The sequence below is a fragment of the Lutra lutra genome, chromosome 8 (assembly GCF_902655055.1).
Source record: "Lutra lutra chromosome 8, mLutLut1.2, whole genome shotgun sequence".
Taxonomy (NCBI): Eukaryota; Metazoa; Chordata; class Mammalia; order Carnivora; family Mustelidae; genus Lutra; species Lutra lutra.
Genome location: NC_062285.1, coordinates 105,701,547 through 105,727,168, shown reverse-complemented (window position 1 = coordinate 105,727,168; position 25,622 = coordinate 105,701,547). Strand labels below are relative to the sequence as shown.

The following is a 25,622-nucleotide window of genomic DNA, read 5'->3' as shown; positions in this document are numbered from 1 at the left end:
TGTTTTTGTATTTGTATTTGAACTTTTGTGTGATCTTGGTATTCACTTCAGGCAAAGTGAAGATGCTTCAAAGTGTCTTGAAGAATCAAACAATAGTTCTCTCACCTTGCTTTTTGCTTTACTTCTATACCGCATAACTTTTGCTTGGCCCCCTAAGTATCGAAAGCTGTTGCCTTTCAAAAAGTTGAATATAGAGCAAGTGATACCTTCAGATTTTCAAGTTTATTAAACAGCCAGTTGCTTAATAAAATGTTATAGAGTGGTGTAGGTGTTTAAGAAATAGTAAAATGTAGAGGGAAGAACTTCTATCCCTGGAATGAGCTAATCTGTCCAAAGCCTCTCCCCTTCAGAGTCTGTTAAGGAAGGGTAGTATTCTGCAGCAGGGTTTCTGAATTGGTATATGTGAAAGTACCTACCACAGCCTTTCTAACCAAAAGGAAAAGAGAGCTAATTATTCGGAACTACTCAGTTTCAGACCTTGTGTTGTGGAGCACAAATGAGGTGTATCTGCCTTTGAGTTTTTATTCTCTTTGGGGGTACAGAGTGAATGTATCTGAATGACCTTAGTCATTCAGGAGCATTCTTTCTATTTAATTACTACATAGAAATGGTATTTTATTGTTGTCCAGGAGAAATGGGAAGAAACAGGAAGAACTTTTACGTAAAAGTAATTACTTTCTTGTTTGTAGACAAGCAGATTTTTAGAAGAAAAAATCTAATGTTGCATGGGAGGAGAGGCAGAGTTATTGAGTAGAAGGGGGAAATGACTTAGTAATAATTGTAGTTTGGTTTTACATTCATTCTTTTGAAGAGCTGTGAATTGATTATTGTATTTATATTTACCTTAATTTTCTCAAAGAATTAATTATAATGAGCAAAATAGATAAAAGATAGTATATATACATGATATTTGGGCTTAATTTATCATGATCCAGATAGTGGCATTTAGAATAATACAAAAATTTAAGGTCTACATGTTTGGTATTTTTGGTAGAATCAGTTTTAAATGATTTCGTAAGTTAAACAGCATAGAAACAAGACTCTCAAAAAAAGTTACTTTTAGGGCGCCTGGGTGGCTCAGTTGGTTAAGCGACTGCCTTCAGCTCAGGTCATGATCCTGGAGTCCCGGGATCGAGTCCCACATCAGGCTCCCAGCTCCACGGGGAGTCTGCTTCTCCCTCTGACCTTCTCCTCACTCATGCTCTCTCTCACTGTCTCTCTCTTCTCTCAAATAAATAAATAAAATGTTTAAAAAAAAAGTTACTTTTAAAATTCAACATTTTTTTATGTCTTTGTAAACACATCTTTTGAGTATCTGGTAAATAAATGCTTGCTGAATTGAATTTTGTAATTTTTTTTTTTAAAGATTTTTTTCTTTTTATTTATTTGACAGAGAGAGATCACAAGTAGAGAGGCAGGCAGAGAGAGAGAGAGAGAGAGAGAGAGGAGGAAGCAGGCTTCCTGCTGAGCAGAGAGCCCGATGCGGGACTCGATCTCAGGACCCTGAGATCATGACCTGAGCCGAAGGCAGCGGCTTAACCCACTGAGCCACCCAGGCGCCCATTGAATTTTGTAATTTTGAAATAAGAATTATGCTCATTTTTTTCAGTTTGAGAATCAGAGATTTCAAAAATCTAGTATTTGCTTTAAAAAGTGGGCCAATTTATTGTATTAAAGGAAATACCAAATGTATAAAAATGATATATAAAGTGCAAATAATAAAAGAGTTTAAGAGGAAATTGCCTTAAGAGGAAATGTCAGATTTTCACCTTAAATGTTGGTGCTGAAATTATCAGTAACAGTTGAAGTCAGAGGAAATGATGTTCTTTGTTAGAGAACACTTAACAGATTTGAGATTGATCTGCTTTGAATTTCTGTATCTCTCTTAATTTTCAGGAATTGTCAGATATATAAAGTAGTTGATCCAAGCTGAACAAACTTGGTAGGGAAAATCCCAAGATCTCTCAAGATCTGTTGACTTTGTAGTCTCTTCTCCTTGTACATCTGTATTCTAGCTACACTTCCTTCAGACCCTCAAATATACACACTAAACTTTCATGCCTCCATCCCATTAATGTTTTCCCTTCATCTGTAACAGTCTTTCCACTTCTTGGCTAACTCCTATTAAGCTTTGTAACTTCCTGATGGAAACCTTTGCTGACTTTCTTATTCTCCTCAAACCTATCTTTCCCTATTAGCTCCTTGTTCTTTCATACTTCTTCTCTTAAGGTGTGATTATGCATTTTTGTTCTTTCATACATCTTCTCTTAGAGTGTGATTGTGCATTTGTTTGTTTGTCTGCCATTGAAGCCCAAACATTTATCATCACGTATCACAGGGCCTGGTTCATAGTGAATTCTCAGTAAATAATTGTTGAATGATTCAATTTAAAAATTGAGTATCTTCTCTTTAGATCTTAATCTAATTTTTATTTTGCTCCTTTTCCTTGATCCATTTTTTTGGCAGATTCAGATAGTAAATAGCTCTTATTATCGCTACATGGTGATAGTTACCTTTAAGAAAGCTATGTAGTTGATTGCAAGAAGTGAGGAGCAAATTAAAGTAAGCTTACATTTTTGTTTCTTCAAGAGAAGTGAAAACATATGGTTTCATGAAAACCTGTATACAGATTTTTATAGTGGCTTTATTTACAATCACCAAGAACTGAAAACAAATGAAATGTCTTTCACCTGTTCTATCAAGAACCTGGATGTCCTTCAGTTGTCCCTCAGTAACTATAGGAACCTTCCTGAAGAGGATCAGTTGCCCTAGAGAAAACTGGCTCTTGAGCAGGACTACTACTCAGTTTTTCTTTCAGGGATGACCCCTATTTTTCTAGCTCATGAGATTAAGTATCTCAAGCAGTCACTTCTGCCAAGAAGCTCATCCTGACTTTTTCCTGATACAGAGCAATCTTGAGTATTGTCCTTAAAATCTTGCTTTTTTCTGTAGTGGTTCTGTAACTGTTCATTTACTTCACTGTCTCTTCCACTAAAATATAAGACCCTTAATTTTGTCTTTGTAGCCCTAGCACCTAGCACACACTATGGGATACTGATCGCTTGAAATGTAGGAAATGTTTAATGGTCTGAAGAATTCTTTTCACAATGACCCATTTCAGAGACCTCATCTTAAGTGTTGAATAGAAGTGAACATTTGGAAATCTCTCTCCCTAATTTATTTGGTGTATAGATACACAGGTGAGTGGTTATATTAAGATTTTTAATAGGTGGGCAATCCTTCTATATGGTGGTATAGGACATCTCATTAGTTGCCAGCTTGATTTGGTACATCTGCAGTGATTCTTTTTTTTTTTTTAAGATTTTATTTATTTATTTGACAGAGAGAGAGAGATCACAAGTAGGCAGAGAGGCAGGCAGAGAGAGAGGAGGAAGCAAGCTCCCTGCTGAGCAGAGAGCCCCATGCGGGACTCGATCTCAGGACCCTGAGATCATGACCTGAGCCGAAGGCAGAGGCTTAACCCACTGAGCCACCCAGGCGCCCCCATCTGCAGTGATTCTTGAGGAGCCACCTTCTTCTCTTAAAATTCAATGTGTATGCTTCCTGGAGTCATATACTTAAGTTAAAGAAAATAACCACTTAAGATTATATGAAGATAAACTTTGGAAAATATTTTAAAATGCCAGATAGAAACCTAAATCTATATCTGGAAGGATATGTTCACGGGTATTATGGTTAAAGCTTTTAAAGCTATAGCTGTAAGTAGTTCTGTTCATTATGTAAGTTCACTGCTATTAATTTAAAAGGCACACTTATGGAAATGTGTATGTTGTGTATGTTCAACATAAATATTTTCCTTAAATATTTGTGTTCCTGTTATGCAGTAGTCATAGGCACTATTCTAGGCACTAGGACACATCAATGAACAAAGCAGACAAAAATCTTCACTTGTGGAGTTCATGTAGAGTTTGCATTCTATTTGTGCATGTTTCTATATGTTTGTGCCTAGATGTGACACTCTTGTAGGATAAACAGCATAATAAATGGTTTTAAGATTGCTTCATAGTTTAACAGAGGACTAGGATAAAATTGGAGGGTACCAACCCTTGATTTTCTGTAGCCTCATTTCACAGATCTGCCTTTGGGGTTTTGTTTTGGTTTTTGGTTTTTGGTTTTTGTATTTTGTTTTTTCCCATGGCTTATCCAGAAGAGGAAGGACAAAGAAATTTTATTAAGCAGTTCAATTAAACTGATACTTGTTCCAGCATGTGCAGAGCACTCTTGTATAAACATTGTAGGGGAAAAAGATGGCTAACACAATTTGTAACTCCAGGAAGTTTATAGTCTAATAGAGGCAAGGGAAGTACATACTTAAGTAATATTATATAGAATAAGATGCCAATATCGGGCTCTCTGCTCAGCAGGGAGCCTGCTTCCTCCTCTCTCTCTGCCTGCCTCTCTGCCTGCTTGTGATCTCTCTCTGTCAAATAAATAAATAAAATCTTTAAAAATAAAAAAAAAAGAATAAGATGCCAATTATATTAAACAAGGTGTTACAGCCATGAGTGGCTAAATGAATAAAAACTCACATCATCAAATGTTGGTGAGGTTGTGGAGCAATTGGAACTCTTGTTGTTGGTGAAGATGTACATTGGTATAACTACTTTGGGAAAATGTTTATCAAATTCTCACACAGTAAACACACATCTGCCCAGAAATTCTGTTCCTAATGTTTACCCAAGAGGGATAAAAAATATGTTCTTAAAAAACTTGTATATAATGTTCAGCTTTATTCCTAATAGTTGAAAACTGGAAACAGTCCAGGTAGTCATCAGTAAAGGAATGGATCACCTATAATATAGCCATACAAGGGAATACTTACTTGGCAGTAAAAAGGGCAAACTACTAATACCCACAGCTACATGAATGAATTTCATAAACATTTTGCTTAAAGAAACCTTTACAAAATAAGGATCTACTTTAGGACTCCACTTACAGGACATTTTAGGAGGGCAATACCTTGTTTATGTTGGGAGAAAAGCCAGAATAATGGTTTCCTCGGGGTTGAAGGAGCAGTTTGACTAGAAAAGGACATGAAAGAAGTTTCTGTAGTGATGTGTTCTAAATCTTGATAGGAGTTTGGATTTCACAGGTTTATGCATTGGTTAAAACACAGTAAGTGTACATTTAAGATCCCTGCATTTCACAGTATGTAAATTTTATATCAAAAGAAAACTAAACAAATACTGAATTCTACTTAATGATATACATGCTAAACTATTTAGGAGGTAATTTAGTAATTATCTATACTAATTTCTACAGGTTTACTTTTTTGCTACATTTCAAAGTAGCTGGATTAATAGATGGGTTAAGGAATTACTAGGTAAATAGTTACGTGCCAATACAGTTAATAATGTCTTAGTAGTAGAATTTAGATGGTGAGTGCATAGGTAGTCACTGTAAAGTTCTTCCAACTTTGCTGTATGTTCGAACATTTTCATAATAAAATGTAGAAGAAAAGAGGAAGAATGTTTTAGGTGGAAGGTAGTATCAAGAAATATTTTTAGGCTTTATGTAGCTTTTAGAATGTAGAGGAATAGAAAGATTGGGGGAGGCGTCTAGGCAGAGATGTAGGGAAAGCATTATAGGAGAAAGATGCAGCATTAGAAGAAATACCAGCATAAGAATTGGACTAGTGGGCGCCTGGGTGGCTCAGTGGGTTGAGCCACTGCCTTCGGCTCAGGTCATGATCTCGGGGTCCTGGGATCGAGTCCCGCGTTGGGCTCTCTGCTCGGCGGGGAGCCTGCTTCCCTTCCTCTCTCTCTGCCTGCCTCTCTGCCTACTTGTGATCTCTCTCTGTCAAATGGATAAATAAAATCTTAAAAAAAAAAAAAAAAGAATTGGACTAGTAAGTAGTTCACTTCAGTTGAAACATAAAGTAAAATATTGAAAAAAAACATGAACATAGAAAAGTGAGAAGTGTAAGAAGTCATTGGGAATTTTGTTTAGGAATAGTAAGACATTTCTTCCTCCAAACCAAAGTAAAGAAAGAAGGGTGTGAAGATGCAGGAACTTCTAATGTGAAAAGAGTACTATCCTTAGAAAATTGCCATTGACCATTTCAGTTTCCCCAATAATATAAGTGCGTCATGGAGCAGTAATATTTAATATCAGTGGGATATTAAGGAGACTAGAGATTTAGAGTGGTAAATATAGTGTGACAGGAATTCAGGCAAATGACTGATCTGTTAGTGGAACATTACAATGAGGTTAGGGTGACGTTATAGTGGACTATATTGCATTGCTGTGCAGTTAGATCAGTGTGTCTGCATTACAGCACAGAAAGCAAGTGGGTGGTATTGTTCAGCCCTCTTGGGTGGTGAATGGATAGTTGAAATAAAAAAAGAGACAAGTAAACCCTGTAAAGGTGGACTGGAAAGAAATAGAATGGTCAAGAATCAGGAATTCACAATGAGGACCAAGAAAAAAAAAAAAAGAGAGAGAGAGAGAGAGATTCAGTCAAAAGAGGGAGAAAGTGACAGTGTGCTCTTCTCTGGGAATTTCATCATTCTGACATCTTAGAGGTGACATTTGGAAGTGGCAGCATCATTCTCCACCTCATCCTATCAGCCAGAAATTTAGAAAGCATTCTTAAAACTCTTTATCTCAATCTCTATCTCAACAAGAATGTTTTAATTCTTGCTTTTTCGTTGTGAAGACAGTCTATACTGCATGAACATGAGTAGTGAGGTAGATGGGTAAACAACTGTCTTGCAGCTGGATACTGCTTCATTTTAGTTGCATACATTTGCATTTTGTTGGATTTGGTGCCAAATACAACAGATTTAACAATCATAGACAAATGAGGAAAGACCTGGATGTATTTAATGAAAATGTCATGTTTGTAAGGTAACGGTCAATTCCCAACCAAATGACATCACAGCTTTCTTCATAAACTAAAGAAAAAAGTGGTGAGGAAATTTATAAATTTGTTTTGGCTTATGTATGTACTACAGCATGTGTAAAGGCCTAGGTTTATGTTTATAGCTATTTAAATAGCATAATAAAGATAATGTCAGTTTTAGGGAAGTCTGTAGGAATTTTTTTTTCCTTTTAGTGAGATCCCCTTATGTTACTCATCTTGACAATTACTGTTGTTCAGAGTAGATTTAGTCTTCTTAGCCTGGTGTGTGAGGCTAGCTATAGTCTCCCCCTCTCATTTCTACTTAGTCCTCCCAAATCACCTACCATCCTTTCTTGTACTTTGTGCTCCTTCAACAGTACCAAATGCTCTTCATCCAATAGGCTGCTTCCCCCTTTTAGGAAAATTTTCAGCCTTCCCCATTTCTTTATCCTTAAAGACATAGATGAGGTTTCTCCTAGAAGCCCTGACTCCTCTCTAGGCTATTCCTATCTTCTGATATCCTAGAAAATATGACACTTGTCATATTTAATAAAGATCATCTTATTTCCTGTTTGGATCCCTTAAAATCTTCTATTTCATAACCATCTATATTAAATGATCTCCCTTTGTATGCCAGGCATATTGTACCTAATGACGTTCAGTAGTTTTGGAAAAGACCTGAATAGCGTAGCAGTGCTGGTGATGGGTATTAAAGTCCACAAACTAGTTTTGGTCTCCTGAAAGATGTTTTCTGGGAGAGGAAGTTTATTATGGTGACAAAATGATGTCTTATTAACATAGTCTGTTCTCTTATTAATATGAAATAGCTGTATCAGAAAATACTTCCATTTGTATCAGACATGAGTGTTCCACTGAGGTTTACATATTGCTATTTCTGTAAAATGAACTACGTCTGCTTTTCCTTTTTTGTTGTTGTTCTTGAATTCTTGAAAATTAAATCTCAAAGTAAGTCATTGTACATTTTACTATTTTAAAGACATGAGCATGCAAAGTTGTAAATAAAACATAAGTAATAGAAAAGTAAACTTTTATCTCAGGGTCTTTGCTCATTTTCTTGGGGTCACTATTTTTTTTTTTCCAGGAATTCTGAAATGATCAGCACTTGTTGTGTCACCTGATTGTTCTTTTTAATCACATCCGTGCAGAGAAAACATTGCCCATAACATTTATCAGTTTTAGTTTTTATCAGCGGTTGTCAGTTTTGGTGTCACTTGGTCAGCCTTCTACATTTTATAGGTAGGTCATAGTCTCTTCAGTACATTTTTTTCATATTGGGAACTTTATGACATAAAGACACTGGAAAGTAAACATTACTCATAAAACTGAAATAGACATTGCAGAGTCCACACACTTAAGCACGAATATTTTTATTTTACTAAGCAGAAGACCTCACACAGTTTCTGTGTGCTCTTATTTAAGCTCTATTTTTTTTTTCCCAGTGTTTGGCAAATTAAGAGCTACAAATTAAAATGAAGATAAGAAATTATCAAGATAGTTTTAGAAGGTGATAGGTAAACGCAAGATAGAAGGCAGAAAACCTATTAAAAGCAAAAATGATTCCCATAAAGCATTTTAAGTATCATTATAGCTGCATAAACTATTAGCTAGAAGGACATTGGTGTGTAACATCAGATTTTAAGAGTTGATACCATGTTGGGTTTATAGAGAAAAGTAAAATTACATTTTTTGGTACTTGTTTAAAATGATAAAGGAATGTGAAACAGCCTTTTTGGGGAGAGATCCATAAAAAGTATTTTTTAAGGAAATTTCAATAATTTATATATACTTCTTAGATATTTTAACTTTGTGAATTTGATCATAATGTTTTGCAGGAACACTTTCAGGATTATCTACAAGAATGTAAGTCAAACTAGAAAAAAATAAGAACCTCTCGTGATAGCTTAGTACCTATGTTTCATGTATTTTAGGGTTATTTGATTTGACTGTTGCTTAGGCATTTCCATCCATGGGAATCCCACAGCCTTATATGGTCAAGACTTAGCTTTTAGACTTTCAGAGAAATGCAAGGCACCACTCCAAAAAAGAAAGAAAAAAAAAAAACTAGCTGGCTTTCACTTTGTCTTCAGTACTGTCTTCTTGGCTGCTTTTATTACCACAGTAGCTAAATTACTAAGAACCTTATGTGCATTGGGAGTCTGTCTTACTGGTGGAAGGAGTTCCTTTTGTGGCAGTAGTTTTATGCTAGAATGCTAACGTTATTTTAACAAAACATTGTATGCTATTGGTTATATAATTTTTGCTTTTTTCTTTGCTTTTGTGGGGGTTTTTTGTGTGTGTTTTTTTTTTTTTAGGGAAACTTAAAAGTGGTTTTGATTTATTTTATCTCACTACATGGGAGGGGAGGGGATCATATCTGCATGGGGTGCAATTGGAAAGTGGACGATTAATGGCAGGTTTTAGAGAAGTGAAAATGAAGTTATTTGCTTGGAGTCTTCTTGTAATTCGTGCTATCTGATTAGGGGACACAATTGAAAAAGGTGTGAACCTTTAAGAGCAGCAGTGATAGGTATCGAAAGGGCTGCTAAAACAGTACCTTATTTCTACCCCGTATCGATCTTACTTAGCTCTAGTCGTCTTTTTTGCTTTGAAGAATGTGATGTTTCTGAGTGATCAGACTATCACTTATACATACATTTAACTCCAAGATAGTTTTAATACTTTATAGATATTAGAATGGTTGGTATCAGTTACACACCTTTCATGTATGAGAAGGGAAGGTATTATTTCCCTAACAAAAAGATTTCAAAATGTTTTGCAACCCCTCTGTCTTCATGTAGTAAGTCAGATATGACATGGAAAAATTAATTTCTCTGATACAGTGAACTACAGGTAACAAAAACTCTGCAACCTATTTTTGAGTCCTACCAGTGAAGCTAAATCGTACTTGCAGGCTCCTCCAATTGACATTTGATTACTGTCTGATGTATTCTGAATACTGTGTTATGAGTACTTAATGGGATCCTTGACTTTGAGACCTAATAGTATAGTGAAGACATGAGAGGAAAGTGAATGTAGAGATAGTACGTATGGGAAAATAATTATAACAGTATTTTAAGTATGTTAGGACAAATAGTTTATATGTTATAGAAAATGGAAGGAGAGAGTGATTTAACTCTAGTTACATTACCATAAGGTGGGGAAAGCTTAAGAAATAAAAACTTAAGATGGTTAAAAGAAGACTAAATTGAAGAGCAATCTGTAGGATCCAGCACTTCCTCAGCCATTGCTCCAGGGGTACCCTTTATCTTCCAGAGAAGTTACGAAGTCCCAAGCTGCTTTAGTTAAGTCTTATGATCAAAAAGAAATGAAATTTCATCATCAGGTTACTTTTTCTTCACACCTGGACTCAACCCCCTCCTCCTATCAATCAGTTTTTTTTGTGGTGGAACCTAAGGATATGCTTCTTCGTTAGTACTGGGTTTTATCTAAAAGACTCTTTATTGTCATGTTGCCTCAGCAAAAATTTTGTAGCCTCTCCCTTTCTGTCAAAATACCCATGTGTCACAGTCTTCTAGATAACTGGAGAATCAGCCCCAAAGGTGAAAATCTCATTTGTAATGTCTTGAGTGAGCCATGTTAATCATTGGTCTAGTAATAGGTAAATATAAAAAAAGATCTTTAAGAAGTTTCTTGGTTCCATGTAGTTATTGGTGCATAAAATCTGCATACAGAGTTTTCCTCCTAAAGATGCAAAATAGTATAAAATTATGAAAGTATTAATTCACTATTGATTAATTATATCTGAGAGAGACTTGGAGTTTTACAGTGCAGTGGAATTTACACTCATTTATTGTATTTCACATGGATTGTGTGGGACCATAGCCCTAGACTGAGTGCCTCAGCTTGGACATAAAAATAGATTTTGGTGATAAAAATGGATTTTATTGGGAAAAGGGACTTGTTGACAAGTTCTAGTAAAGAAATGTTTAATCCAGTATTTCCTAAATTTTTACAAGTTTTTAAGAATTTTTGTCAGAAACCATTTATTAACATTTTTAGTTTAGTAGTTTCATGGAAACAATTTGGGAAATACAACAGTAAATTTTTGTGATAAATTGCTTTCAGAAGGGCTCCATACTGACAGTTGTTTCAGGAGGCAATTTGAAAAATTGGGTGTTCTTATTTCTGCCTTATTATTTTCTCTTGACTAGAGATCTGCATTTGGAGGAATATAAAAACTTTCTTTTATGTAAATGTAAAAGTACTCCCATCTTTTATAACATTTTGGGGGGAGTTATTAAATGAATGTATTATACAATAGAAAATCATACATTTCCCGTTCCCTCAATATAAAGGAATATATAAAAGCTTACTTTTTATCTTCTTGCTATTCATATGCCCTCCCTCCTCAAAAGTAAATATTGAAGGAATAATAGTTTTTTTTTTTTTAATTTATTAGGATAGCTCTGTTTAGAAGGTTATTCTTTTGTTCCTTTTCACTCATCAAACATGTACGCACTGGCACATTACCAGGTGGTTGTTATTTACTTACTCTGAAGTTATAATTTCAGATTGTTCTGGCATAGTCAAGAAATGGAGGTGGTCCATTTTGAATTTATGGAAATGGAGAGATAGGTCTAGACAATTTAGATAACTCTTTGTGTAAAGGACCACTTGATAGCATTTAAAAGGAGTTGATATATAGGACAAATGACAAATTAGAGATTAAGTAGAGAAGGGAGCTTGATGTTTGGGTGCACACAAGCTGAACCAATGAAAATTGATAGAAATGCCTCTTACTTTCATCCCAAATCTAGCAAAGTAGCCACTATTTATTGCTACATAACAAATTACCTCTACACTGAAAATAATAAACATTTATTATCTCATATTTTCTAAGGTTCAGGAATTTGAATGGGGCTTATCTAGATGCTTCTGCCTTAGTATCTCATATGAGGTTGCCCTCAAGCCATTGGCTGGGATTGCAGTCTTATCTGAAGGTTTAACTGGGCTGGGGGGTGAGTAAATAGAGATCCACTTCAAAGCTAACTCATGTGGTTATTGACAGACTTTGCCTGCTTTCCACATGGGGTTCTTAACAGGGCTGCCTCTTGACATGGCACGTGAGTGCTCCCACATTGTGAGTGATCCAGGAGAGGGCAAGAGAGAGTACATATGACATCGCATCACTTCTGCCCTGCTCAGTTTGTTGGAAGCAAGTCAAGCCTAGACTCCAGGGGAGGAATTTACACAAGGGTATGACTACCTGAGGCAGAGATCTTTGCCATCTTAGAGCCTACTTACCATAGCAGTAAACTAAAATAAGTAACTTTTGTGGCATTTTATATTCCTCAGTTTATTATTAGTAAATACTTAATTGCATCCTCTTGGTACTATGCTTACTAGTAACTGTTTCTCTCTTACTTTTCAACAAAGTATTTGAAAATCAATTTCATCTTTGCTCATTTGTTTTTGTTAGGGTTAGAGGGCTAAACCCTTTGCTCTCCATTTGAATATTTAGTGACCCTCTTATTTTGTGACTTGGAAATATTAACTTCTGCTCCTGTAACTTCTCCATCTGTGGTCCCAGAAATACAGAATAACTTGGTAGTCTAAAATGGAAAATATTATTTGATTAAAATAACCAAATAGATTTTTTAAAAATTTTCTCTCCTGGGACTCAGAATTATATTGTTAACTTCATCTTTGATATTTTTTGCCATAGCATATCCGAGTATAGCAGAAAAGTGCCAGGTTCTCAGCCTGTCAGATATATTTTTGCTCTTTGCCTTCTGAAAAGGATGCAGGGATATGGTTTCAAGACCTAGCCTATTCCCCGCAATCTGCCCCCCCCCCCCATCTATGTCATGGACATGACCAAAAAATCTGTTTCTCTTCCCAAATGTCTCTCCTTTTCTTCAATTTGAATTTATTTATATACATATACATAGTTTTTAAAATTTAACATTTTTGTTAAAACATTTCATGAAAGGTATACTAAAGTAATCCATGCATATTAAAATACAGAGGAGAATTTGAGATTAAAAAAGTTATATCATTTTGTGATTTTATCTGGTTTTTTTGTTTATTTCTGATTAGACTGTGAGTTGCTGGCAGGATTTGGCTCTTTCATTTTGAGCTAGGCACTGTGCTATATGCTTAAAAAAAAGTAGTAATAATGGCCCAGTGGATGTTAATTATCCATAACTAACCATCATTTAGGGAACATTATTTTAGGATCTCTCTGTGCAGACCTTTTGACATGCTTTTATTAAAAAGGACACATATTATAATATTATTTAATTAAAAAGTGTTAAATTTGGGGCTCCTGGGTGGCTCAGTTGGTTAAACGTCTGCCATTGGCTCAGGTCATAATCCTGGGGTCCTGGGACCAAGCCCCACATCAGGTTCCCTGCTCAGTGGTGAGTCTGCTTCTCCTGCTCCCATCCCCTCTGCTTGTGTTCCCTCTCTTGCTGTCTCTCTCTCTGTCAAATAAATAAATAAAATCTTTTTTTTAAAAAGGTGTAAATTTAGTTTGATTTTGTTTGCCAAAGAAACTACTGAAGACTGAAGTAATGTTTAAATTTTAGATTAATTTTCTTTACAACTAGAGGGAGTATCTACTTAAATTTTCCTTGAAGATCAAGAAAATAGTCTATGAATGCAGTGACATAGGACTTTTTTTAAGACCACATTCCAATTTTAGAAGATTTTACTATTTTATAAGATTAGCATATCAGCACTCATCCATTTTTGTCTTCTGTCCCCCTCATTTCGTTGTTAGCTGTATTAATATTTCTACTTTACTTAGAATTATAATATTGGGGACGCCTGGGTGGCTCAGTTGGTTGGATGACTGCCTTCAGCTCAGGTCATGATCCCGGAGTCCCGGATCGAGTCCCACTTCGGGCTCCTGGCTCCATGGGGAGTCTGCTTCTTCCCTCTGACCTTCTCCTCGCTCATGCTCTCTCTCACTGTCTCTCTCTCAAATAAATAAAATAAAATCTTTAAAAAAAAAAAGAATTTATAATATTTGGATTCTTTTTGATTTACTTATGAGTCCTTTGATCATCCTGTCTTGATTCCTGAATATATTTTGTTTAATTGGATAGATTTTATTGTTAAATAGGGCTTATCATCTTACCTTTGATCTCGTGTTTTATTTAGTATGTTATTAAGGAACACCAAAATATGGGGCATTTGGCTTGCCTAGTTGTGTTTTCTTCCATACTGCCTTCTCCTGGATTTTTGCCTTCTAACATTTGTTTTTCTTCCCTTATATTTTGTCTCCCCTTTCTTAAATAGTGATGGTCCTCTCGTTTTGACGTAGGCTTTTCCTATCCCATTGTACAAATGCTTCTTGTGCATTGTTTTATCTCTCTAGCTTCAGTTACCATGGATATCAGAGTTTTTCAATCTAGTCTGTTTTTACAGATTATATGGGGAATTTCTTTAAAGTGGAAATTCCTGGGTACCACCCTCAGAAGTTCTGATTTCTCCTCTTTCTCCCAAATTCAGGTTAAGTACTCTAGTTATGTGTATACTGTTCATTATACTCTTTCTGTCTTGCCTGCTGGACTCTAACCTCTTTGAATACAGAAATCTTGTCTATATTCTTCGCCATTATATTTCTAGCAACTAGCATAGTGGCTGAAGTGGACACTCGGTAAATACTTTCTGAGTTAATAAAGAATCTCCTACTCTTTATTGGCCACATATTTTGCTGGACACTGAAGAAACTCATTGGGAAACATAACGAGTATGTGAAGTTTTTGTTTTGTTTTGGAAAGCCATAAGAATTTTATGTCCTCACTATAGAGACATTTTGGAAAATAATGACTTTGACTTCTGTTAATTAACATTTTGGCACATATTCTTCTGGACTCTAAGTATATCAGTGGCAAGAATGGTACCATGTTATACATATTTTTGTAAACTTTTAAAAAATTTAATAGAAATATTAAGTAGAAGCTTTTTTTTTTTTTTAAGATTTTATTTATTTATTTGACAGAGAGAAATCACAAGTAGGCAGAGAGGCAGGCAGAGAGAGAGGAGGAAGCAGGCTCCCTGCTGAGCAGAAAGCCCGATGCGGGGCTCGAACCCAGGACCTGGGATCATGACCTGAGCCGAAGGCAGCGGCCCAACCCACTGAGCCACCCAGGCGCCCCTTAAGTAGAAGCTTTTATTTCCTCTCCTGAAACTAAATTATTTTCTTCTTAGTATATACACTGATTAAACCCCTCCAGGTCAGTTTGTGACCACTTCTAATAAAAGACTACAACAAGTAACAGCAAACTGTAACTGCAACTGCTTTCCTATGTAGAGCTCCTCAAACATTAATGAAACATGGCCAAAGATTTATTTTCTCCAAAAAGTTTAACTCATCTCTACTCTCATACTGACTTTTTCTTGATTAATGCTGTATTTCTTTTAAATTGCTTATTATTTTTCTGTTTTATCTGCTTATCTTATTTTCCTAATTATAGATTATATATTCTGTTTTTAGCTCATTAACAAAAATTTACTGGGTGGCTCTGTTAGGTATTATGGGGTATAGAAGGCACTTTCAGTTCTTAAGGAACTGTCTTCTAGTTGGGAGAAAAAACTGGAACACGTGAAACAATACAAGCAGCGAGTCTCACACAGTACTTAGCACAGTTTTGTGTACACATACACACACTAAGTAATAAATGCCTACTTGTTAAGAAGTTAACATTTTGTTTTGATTATTTTATATGTGTTTATTACATAGTTCCTATATGCCAGACAGTGTGCATAAAGGAAACAGAGACTATATTCTTTAGTGTTCTTCCTTGTATTCACCAGAATGCATTTTATATATAGTAGACAGTCAATAAAAATGACTAGCAAGAGAATGATCCTTGAAGTTCAGTTCTCTTTAGATCCCAAAGGATTTTAAATTCTAGAAGAAAAGTTTTTCCCTTTCTAAGTTCCCAAATGAAAGTGTTGGCCTCTAATGATCTAGGTTTAACTTACTACTTTATAGATCTCTATCAGTAAAGGAAATAACAGAGCTCTGTAATGAGAGGATAAGGATATATTTAAATCTTTGAATATTTATGGTTTCCAGTTTTTAGTATGGTCTTTCAAATATGTAGTACTTGTTGGGTGAGGCATGCAAGCAATACTTAGATTATTTTTCTCCTAAAGCTTTTTTTTTTGTCTCAAAAAAGTTTTTCAGATGTTTTATAGTCTTTGCCATGTCTAGTTTATTCAATCCACAAATATATATTGGATCTTCTCTTTGTCAGGAATGTGTCTCCTTTATTCTCTCTAGGATACCATATGTACATAACCATGAACTTTTTTTAATCCAAATGAAGAATTTCCCATGTTCCAGCATTGTATATAATCTGTGTTGTAAATTTATTGTCCCATTTTGTCATTTGAATATATGATTTATTATGAGGACAAGTTTTTATTTTTACCTGTAGATTTCCTACCTGCTTATATGATAAGAGTAGAAAGGCAAAAATATAAATAAAATATTAAAAAATAAAATTAATTCAGTGCTGGGGGGCCTACGTGGCTCAGTCAGTTGAATGTCTGCTTTTGGCTCAGGTCATCGTTCCTGGGTTCTGGGATTGAGCCCTGTTATGGGACTCCTTACTCGACAGGGATTCTGCTTTTTCCCCTCCCTCTGCCTACAACTTACCCTGCTTGTGCTTTCCTTCTCTCTCTCTGTTAAATGAATAAGACCTTTAAACAAGAAATAAAATTATTGCGGTGCTGAACTTTTTACTTGTTTTCATAACTAATATAGTAGATGACTGTTAAGATTGTACATGTTCATTATTTGCCCATCTTAATGCAAGACCAAGGTATTTATTTTTTTATTATTCAGTATGAGAGTACTGCTTAGGGTTCTTCATTGTTTCTCTTGTGTAAACCACATCCATAATTCCTCCTTTGATAGTCCAAAATTCAGTTTTCCTTTAAAATAGAAAAATACTTGCTTGGACATCTTCAGTTCAGTTCCTCTTTAAGCCTGCTCACTGACGTGTGTCACTCTGAATGCTTAGTGCATGGACTATTTTCTAGTATATCTACAAATTTCTCTTCCTAGCTGTTGAGCAGAACCAAGTTTTCCTTAGTAAGAGTCATAAAGACTTGTTTCAAGGAAGTGGAAATTGATTTAGATTACTTCCATATTCAAATTAATTTGTCTGTTAATTAACTATTACTAACATTTAGGCACAGGATGTAAACATTTCAATTAATTGGCTACAATTTTATTTAAATTTAAGTTCTCTAATAACATTTATACAACTAAATCTTTTTCTCTTTTCTCTTCTGAGTTGTATATAATTTGTATGAATGAGCTTATATAAAACTTTTAAATATTAATATTTGTTTGAAAGAAGTTTGAAATCCCGAAGATTTCCTTAGTACATCTTTCAAAATTTAATCCTCCTTTTAGAAATAATTGCGGGTGGGACTTTAACCAAAATGGTACTGTATAAGTCTTCAGCATATAACCTTGTTTTATAATTTGTAGAGGGATGAAAAAGTAAGTTTTAGTTAAGAATATAAAAAAGAAAATTTTAATGAGGTGATTTAGCATGTTGATTATGTATTAACACAAACAAAAGCATTTAATATTTGACAGGTACTACTTAAGTGCTTTCTATATTCATATACTTCTCATAGAAAACTTTTGAGGTGGGTACTGTTATTACCCCCATTTTCCAGGGGAAACTGTGGCACACAGGATGTTAAGTAATTTACCCAACAAAACCTGGCTAGTAAGTGGCAGAACTGGATTAATCCCAGACAGTGTGGCTCTAGCGTATGTACTTTACACAAAACCGCTTTAATGAAAAGGAATATTACAGTGTTAAAATTTATTTCAGATGCTACTAATTTTGTTATTGTGATTTTACTCAGTTGAATTATGTAGTCGCTTAACGCATTTGTTTTTATTTCTCTAGGAATGGAATTTAAAACTGTACATCCCCCACCCAGAAGTTATTGGGCCTTCGATTTTGTCTGCTTTCAGCCAATGTTGAATATAGTCCCTTTATTCAGCTCTGTTGTTAGGTTGCAGTTTTTTTCTTTAAAAGTGTGGGAAACGAAGCTTGTCCTTGAGCTAACTTGCTGAGAAAAATAACTAGGTCTCCTTTTTGATAAAAACAGATGTTTTATTTACTTGAACTAGTTTTTTTAATTAGTTTACAGCTTAAGTTGACAAAGTTGCCCGTACCTGGAATTAAATGACAAATGGGTCTTCACACAGCCATTTATTATTGGCAATTGCTCTGAATATAAATTCATGAAACACTTAAGATATATCTCCAAAATTTTATCTAACATAGTTTGAGTCATTCTGTTTCTTTCCATATATAGCTTAATAAACTGACCATATTTAGTCAAATATTGAAAGTTAACAAGTCATGGGTCTCTTAATGTGCTGCATATGTTAGCCTTTGATTCTCTTAGCAGCAGTATTTTTATGGACATGCCTTGCCAGTTTCTTGTTTATGCTTTATACATGTTCAGGAGGATACTTTGAACAACTTGCCCCACAGACTTGAGATTCATATGTAATACATATTTTGTGACAACGTATTTAGCATTGATTTGAAAACACTGATTTTAATTGATTTTAAAACATTTCAAAAACTTACTACATCTATAATCAAAGGAACGAGCAGATTTAGTATTAACTGCTTTAGGTATTTTTATTGGTGTTTCTTACATTGTGCTGACTTAAAAACAAATATTTTAAATCAGAATCAGCAACATTTCATTTATTGGGAATTAGCGATACCCACAGGTTAAGTTTTTTCAAAGAGCCGGGAGGATTGCCTTCCTAAACTTTAAAAATTAACCATTCGTCTTGAAAATCTTTTCTCATCAATGTCAAAGATTTACCCATAAGATGGCAAATAAACTCTATTCTAGAATCTGCATATATTTATCCTCACTATATGTGACTTTGCATATTCATACACCAGGAAATGTTTGTCACTTGTACATATGTTAAGCTCTGGTGTAGAGCCTTCTCCAGAAAATAGTCCCAGACTATCACCCACCATTCTTCCTTAGTTTTCCTTTTCTGAGCTCCCACAATAAGTAGTGTACAGCTGTATAACTATATCATATTCCTTTTAATACAGTCATCTGTTTATGTGTTTATCTTCTATACTGGGTGGTAAACTTCTTGGGAACTTACTGGATGGTAAGCTTCTTGAGAACTTTCTCTTTGACTAAATACCACAAGTAAAATACCACAAATGTCTTTGTTTTCCAAATAGAATATACAGATCATAATTTAATCTTAACACTTCTCTTACTGTTTTCAGAATCACTTCTGTACATCCTCTCCCCAAGTGATTTCAAGCCCCACTATATTATTACCTTAGTGCAGATAATTCCCAAATTGATGTTTTCATTTCACATTTATTTTCAAAGCTCTAGATCTGCATATCTAGTTGACCACTGGATATACATGGTTAGATAGTTGTACAGACCCCTATAAATTCAGCATATCCAAAGCTATGAAATAAATAATCTTTCTTTCCCCAACCTCTTCTTGAACCTGTAGCATTTATTTTCATGAATGGCTTCTCCCTATCCCTCACCTTAAGTTTTTCAGTATATATCAGTCTGAAAAACTGCTAAAGCTCAGTTCAGGCTCTTCTCTTTTCATATTGCCTCCAGTAATCTTTCTGAAATACTGATCTGATCATCTCACCCCTCTGCTTAAAAACCCTGAAGAGCTCTTTTTAAACATTATCTTCTTAAAATTATAAAATGTTTTCTCTTACTTCTCTCTACTGCTAAATTGAGCCAGTATTACTGATGGGAGTATTGTAGTCCGTTCCTATTATACTTTTGTAGATACTGTCAGATGGTTTTCTGAAGGGGTAAGAAACAGTTTCACCAACAATTTGGTTGTTTCTCCATATTAAAATAGGTTTAATATTTCTCCTTTAAGAATCAAGTCTTGGGGGGCACCATGCTGGCTCAATTGGTAAAGCATACAGCTCTTGATCTCTGGGTTGTGAGCTTGAGCCCCACGGGTGTAGAAATCACTTTAAAAATAATATCTTTAGGGTGCCTGGGTGGCTCAGTTGGTTAAGCAACTGCCTTCAGCTTAGGTCATGATCCTGGAGTCCCAGGATGGAGTCCCACATTGGGCTCCCTGCTCAGCGGGGAGTCTGCTTCTCCCTCTGGCATTTCCCTTTTTATGCGCTCTCTCTCCCTCATTTAAAAAAATAATAATATTCTTTAAAAAAAAGAATCAAGTCTTAAATTTTCTTATGTAAACTGCCTATTTATTGTAAACATTTTGGAAATAAAAATTTAAAGAAGAAAATAAAAATTTGTATTGGTCTCACAACCACTGATAATGACTATTAAACTTCAATATGTATTCTGGTCTTTTTGTGTACATATTTTTTTGGTAAAATTGGAATCATACTAGGATAACTGTTCTTATATCCTTTTTAAAAAATTTAATAAATTGTGAGCATTTCCCATATCCCTTTATAAAAGAATCATTTCTTATTTGGTTGATATTATCTTTCATTTTTAAAAACAATAATCAGATTCATATTAGATTTATCAAGTAGAATTTTATATTTTTATATCAGTGACAAAAGTCAGAATACTGTTACAGAACCTGTACAAATTAAAGCAGATTGAGTGAAAAGGGTAATAGAATTAAATCAGTCTTAAAAAAAAAACTTTTCTCAAGGAAAATTAATGATAAGCCTATAAGTAGATCTAATATTAATTGATACCTTTGTGGGTCATTAGCAATCTCAAATAACATTTTATAGACTATTTGCTAATATAACAGTATTTTGACATTTCTTCCTTTTTTGTTATTAGATAGCTAATGGTTCTCAGGTTTCTCCAACCCTTTCTTTAACCACTGCTTCTTGAAAATGATTCTTTTTCCAAGCAGTATATACTTAAAGTCCATATGAATGTTACTTATATATATATTCATTTACCATCTGCCACATGTAAGGTACTGTTGTGGGCACTATGGGACCTTGTCATCAGGTTGCTTATAACTTGTTCCAAGGAAAAGAATCATAGACACATAAGAATCTTAAACACGTTAGGGAATTTGAGAGATATATAACCCACCAGCTTCTTTCCTCCACTTGAAAAATAAAGACATTAAGCCTCAAAAGATTGAATTCCTTGTCCATTACTACAAAATTTGTGGCAGAGCCAAAACTAGAGCCTAGAATTAAAAGCTCTGATTCCCTGTATTTTTCCATTTTGTACTTTAACCATAATGCTTTTTTTTTGATCCCCTTTTTTTTTTCCTCTAAGAAAATGCTACTGAAAGTATTTTCTTTTGCTTCTGTGATAGGTAAAGAAAAATTGGTTTCATTCTTACAACACTTTGTAAGTACTTAACACTTATGATATCCTGTTGCAGAGACTACAAGTGGGTGAGAAATACATTGATAAACTAGGAATATCTGTGGAAAGCAGTGTTATGTGTGGAAAAGAGCTTATACTTTTGGAATCTAAACATCTGTTAGTGCCATCTTTATCATCTCTCACCTGTCTGATTTATTCAAGCTACTTAATCTCTTTGAATCTTAGCTTTCTCATTCTTTCATCCACTTATTAAGCCCCTACCACATGCCAAGAACTGTGTAAGATGCTGCAGATACAGCAGAATTTCTACTCTCATGAAGGTTTATGGGAGGGTAGTGTATATAAATCAGTAAAGTACCAGTCATACTACCTGCACAAAGTAGACATTTATCAAAGTCCCTTCTTCTAGTTACTATAGGCTGCAGTTCTCAAATTTTTTTTGTCTCAGGACTGCTTTATACTCTTAAAAATTATTGAAAGACCCCAAAGAACTTTTGTCTCAGTGGTGTGTATATATTAATATTTGATGATAATAGAGGTTAAAATTGAGGGTTTTAAGTATTTATTAATTCATTTTAAAACAGCTGTATTGTACCCATGTTACATAAATAGCACTTTAAAATCATTCATTCAGGGCTCCTGGGTGGCTCAGTGGATGAAAGCCTCTGCCTCGGCTCAGGTCATGATCCCAGGGTCCTGGGATCGAGCCCCACATCGGGCTCTCTGCTCAGGAGGGAGCCTGCTTTCCCTTCTCTCTGCCTGCCTCTCTGCCTACTTGTGATCTGTCAAATAAATAAATAAATAAAATCTTTAAAATCATTCATTCATTTGCTCTTAAAGTGTGAATGCATCATCAACAGCAAATAATGGTGTTTTTTTTTTTTAATTAGTCTGTTCATTTTTAAGAAAATCTATGCCAAAAACCCAAGTTAGACTAAGTATAGTTTCTCATTTAAGTAAACATTGTATTCCATGGGAAAAGTGGCTAGTTCAGCTTGCATCTTAGTTGCACAAGTGCTTTTCCTTAGAGCAGTCATTGTACTTGGAAGAAGTTTTTTATCCATACTTCTGTCTCGTTCCAGAGAATATAAAAAACATGATGTGTATTCAGGGGTCCAAACTTAATAAGATTTATAGGTGTTACTACTTTGCCAAGGACATTCATAAATAAAAATAGCTTTTAAAAAAAACTATGAGTGCATAGTGGGAGATATAGTGACTGTTAGTGGAATTTTTTTGGCCACTGCCTTGATTTGTGCACAAGCAGATTTTGCTGGTGGTGCTTTCTGTACTCGTAAGTACACCTGTCAACACAGTGAAAAGGGGAACTACCATCTTAGTATTATTTTGAGAATAGTTTTGACCTTGTAAATTCCTTGAAGGGATCCCTCCCCCCTCAACAGACCATATTTTGGGAACCATTGCTATAGAGGATATTATTGGTACTTATATAATGTTTTGATTGTTATTATAGTATCTACTATTTTTATCATGAGATTGGCATAGTCTAGTCACATATGTGCCTCAAAGCAGGGACTCTTACACTTTAGTTGGTACCATTAGCCTGTTTGATGGAAGTACAGTCGAGATAGCAGCAGACTAAAAGAGAATATTTATGTTATAAAAGCTGCAGAGTTTATTCGGAGCATTGATTCACATTTTTCCTAATTGTGCTTTCTATTTTGTTTTTAGGCTTGCATTGATGACAATGTTGATATGGTGAAGTTTCTGGTTGAAAATGGAGCAAATATTAATCAACCTGATAATGAAGGCTGGATACCACTACATGCAGCTGCTTCCTGTGGCTATCTTGACATTGCAGAGTAAGTCAGTTCTATGTTTACTTTTATCCAAATATCCAAACACTATTTTGGATACCTGAGATTTTATAGAAATTGTTACAGATAAATGAACTCTTATATTACCTTAATTCATGAAAGCTATTCTTCCCAGGAAAAAGAATAAGCAGTTCTTGGGAATCCATATATCCAGTCTCTCTTTGGGAGGTCATCTTCCATCTCCCCACCTTTTTGGGCTTTTGGTACTTTGTATTAGTATGAGTAATTGTACACTTCTCCATTCCCATCTCCTTTTCTTTTGAGTGCATGGAGAGCATTGTCAAATGATTCAAGATTAATACTTAGCAGTCTAGTCTATCCTTACATAATTGTGTGTTGTTAGGGGAAACTAACTAATATTCAAAGTAACTCAGGTTACTTTGCTATAGGGAGAATATGATACATAGTTCTCTAATTAGTCAAAACATTTATGCTTGTTACTAAAATTGTTTTCTAAAAATATGGTTTTTAGAAAATTCAATGAGAAATGATCATTCTTATCTACCTTTAATGGTACTTTCCAAGAAAATCTGATTCTTCAAACATTTAACAAGGAAGTATAGTTATCCTGACAAAATAATTTTTTCACTAAATTACTTCACTTTTTTGTTACTATGTGTCCAACACCCTAAACAGGTTTTATTGTCTGTCTGCTTACATCAGAGCTTATCCACTGGTAAATACTGGATATAGGAGTTCTGCTCTGTGAATCTCTCTTATAGGCCTTAAGTATTGTTATTTCTTTGTGTATTTCATTTCTCCCCCCCACCATGTGTATTGGAACTATGATACATCATTTTTTTTTTAAGATTTCATTTATTTGAGAGAAGAGCGAGAGATTGTGTGCACGAGCAAGGGCTGGGGCAGAGGGAGTGGGAGAAGCAGACTCCCCATGGAGCAGGGAGTCCAACCTGGGGCTCAATCCCAGGACTCTGAGATCATGACCTGAGCCAAAGGCAGATGCTTAATCTACTGAGGCACCCAGGTGCCCCAATACACCATTTTAAATGGGAGGCAGTGTTTGGTAAAAAGAAAAGTACTCTGGCCTAGGAATAGAATGTCTGAGTCACTTGAGTTTTATTACTACCTATAATACTACTTACATTTCATCTTTTCCTTTCTGTGCCTTGATTTCTTATTCTTTTTCTTTTTTTTTTTAAGATTTATTTATTTGAGAGAGAGTGTGATCATGAGCATGAGGGCAGGGGAGGGGCAGCGGAAGAGGGAGAGCGAGAGAGAATCCTCAAGCAGACTCCCCACTGAGCATGGAGCCCAATGCAGGGCTTGATCCCAGAACCCTAAGATGATGACCTGAGCCAAAATCAGGAGTTGGACACTTAACTGAGACACCCAGGCACCCCGGAGCCTTGATTTCTTTATGTGTAAAATGAGGTAGTCTTTTGTCATGCAAAACAGTAGTGGTTGTTCATTACAATCATGGTTCTCAACTTCCTTACTCCTTTATAATATTTATAAACCAGGAACAACCTAGGAAAATTGGGTTACTCTGCTAAGTGAAGTATTTGGAGTTAAATTTGTTATAAATCCTGCTTCTGCCATTCACTAATTTTATGCCCTTGGCCAAGCTACTTCACCTCAGTGATCAGTGTTATTATATAGTAGGAATGATCTGGCTTCTTCCTGCCTCTTATTTCTCTTAGAGCTTTCCATATTTTTCACTCTCTCAATGCTGGACTACTTTTGATTCCCCAGATTTTCACTGCTGGCTCATATTAATGAGTCTTTGCTTACATTGGTTCATTTGCCTTATTTCTTTACTTGACCAGCTCCTACCAAACTCTCAAATGTAGTTACATAAAGGTCACTTCTTCCAGAAACATTTCTGATGTTTCTGGCTAATTCATCATCATCACCATCATCATCTCTACAACATATCAGATGTTTACATGCTTTGATAGGAACCGCATTATACACAAAATAGTTCTTGTTCATCCCTATTGAAATGAGAGATGAAATAAACAATGAACCAGACTCTAAAGTTTTGGGAATGATTTGGATACAGTGACTTCTAAATTTTTGACCCCTAAGCGCACCTGGCTGGCTCAGTCAGTAGAACAAGCAACTCTTGACCTCAGGGTTGTGAGTTTGAGCCCCAAGGAGATTACCTTAAAAAGAGTCTTACCAAAAAATAAATGAATAAAATTTGATCTGTTGGACATAGAACAGAGAGCATGAGATTACAGTTTAGTTTCTAGACATTTGACAATTTCACATCTGGTTTGCAGCCTGGCAGAAGCTAAGTGAAAAATGGATGATGGCTCTTCATATTCTGACTCAATTATCTCACCTTTTCACCAAATAATTATTCTCAACTTCCCTGCTTTGAATAAGGTAGAAGTCTTAGGAAGAACTAAAAATAAAGATTGTTTAATAATTCCCCTTCTTCAGAGTGGATTAGAGGAACAATAAAGGAGGCTTAAATTTGGGGACTATGATGTTAATTCAGCATATGCATTGTTTTACTAAATACTGATGGGTCAGGTATTGATGTGTATGCACTAACATCATTCTCTTCCTTCAGTATGCTGAATTGTGTCTGTACATAA

General features: G+C 35.1%; 1 protein-coding gene across 1 annotated transcript in view; it reads left to right on the top strand.

The window, feature by feature from the left end:
* The window catches only part of PPP1R12A (protein phosphatase 1 regulatory subunit 12A), a 147,164-nt gene that overhangs the window by 22,596 nt on the left and 98,946 nt on the right, over positions 1 to 25,622 (top strand). Inside the window, 1 exon segment of the mRNA XM_047739768.1 lies at positions 22,910 to 23,040. Coding sequence (XP_047595724.1) covers positions 22,910 to 23,040 — 131 coding nt within the window.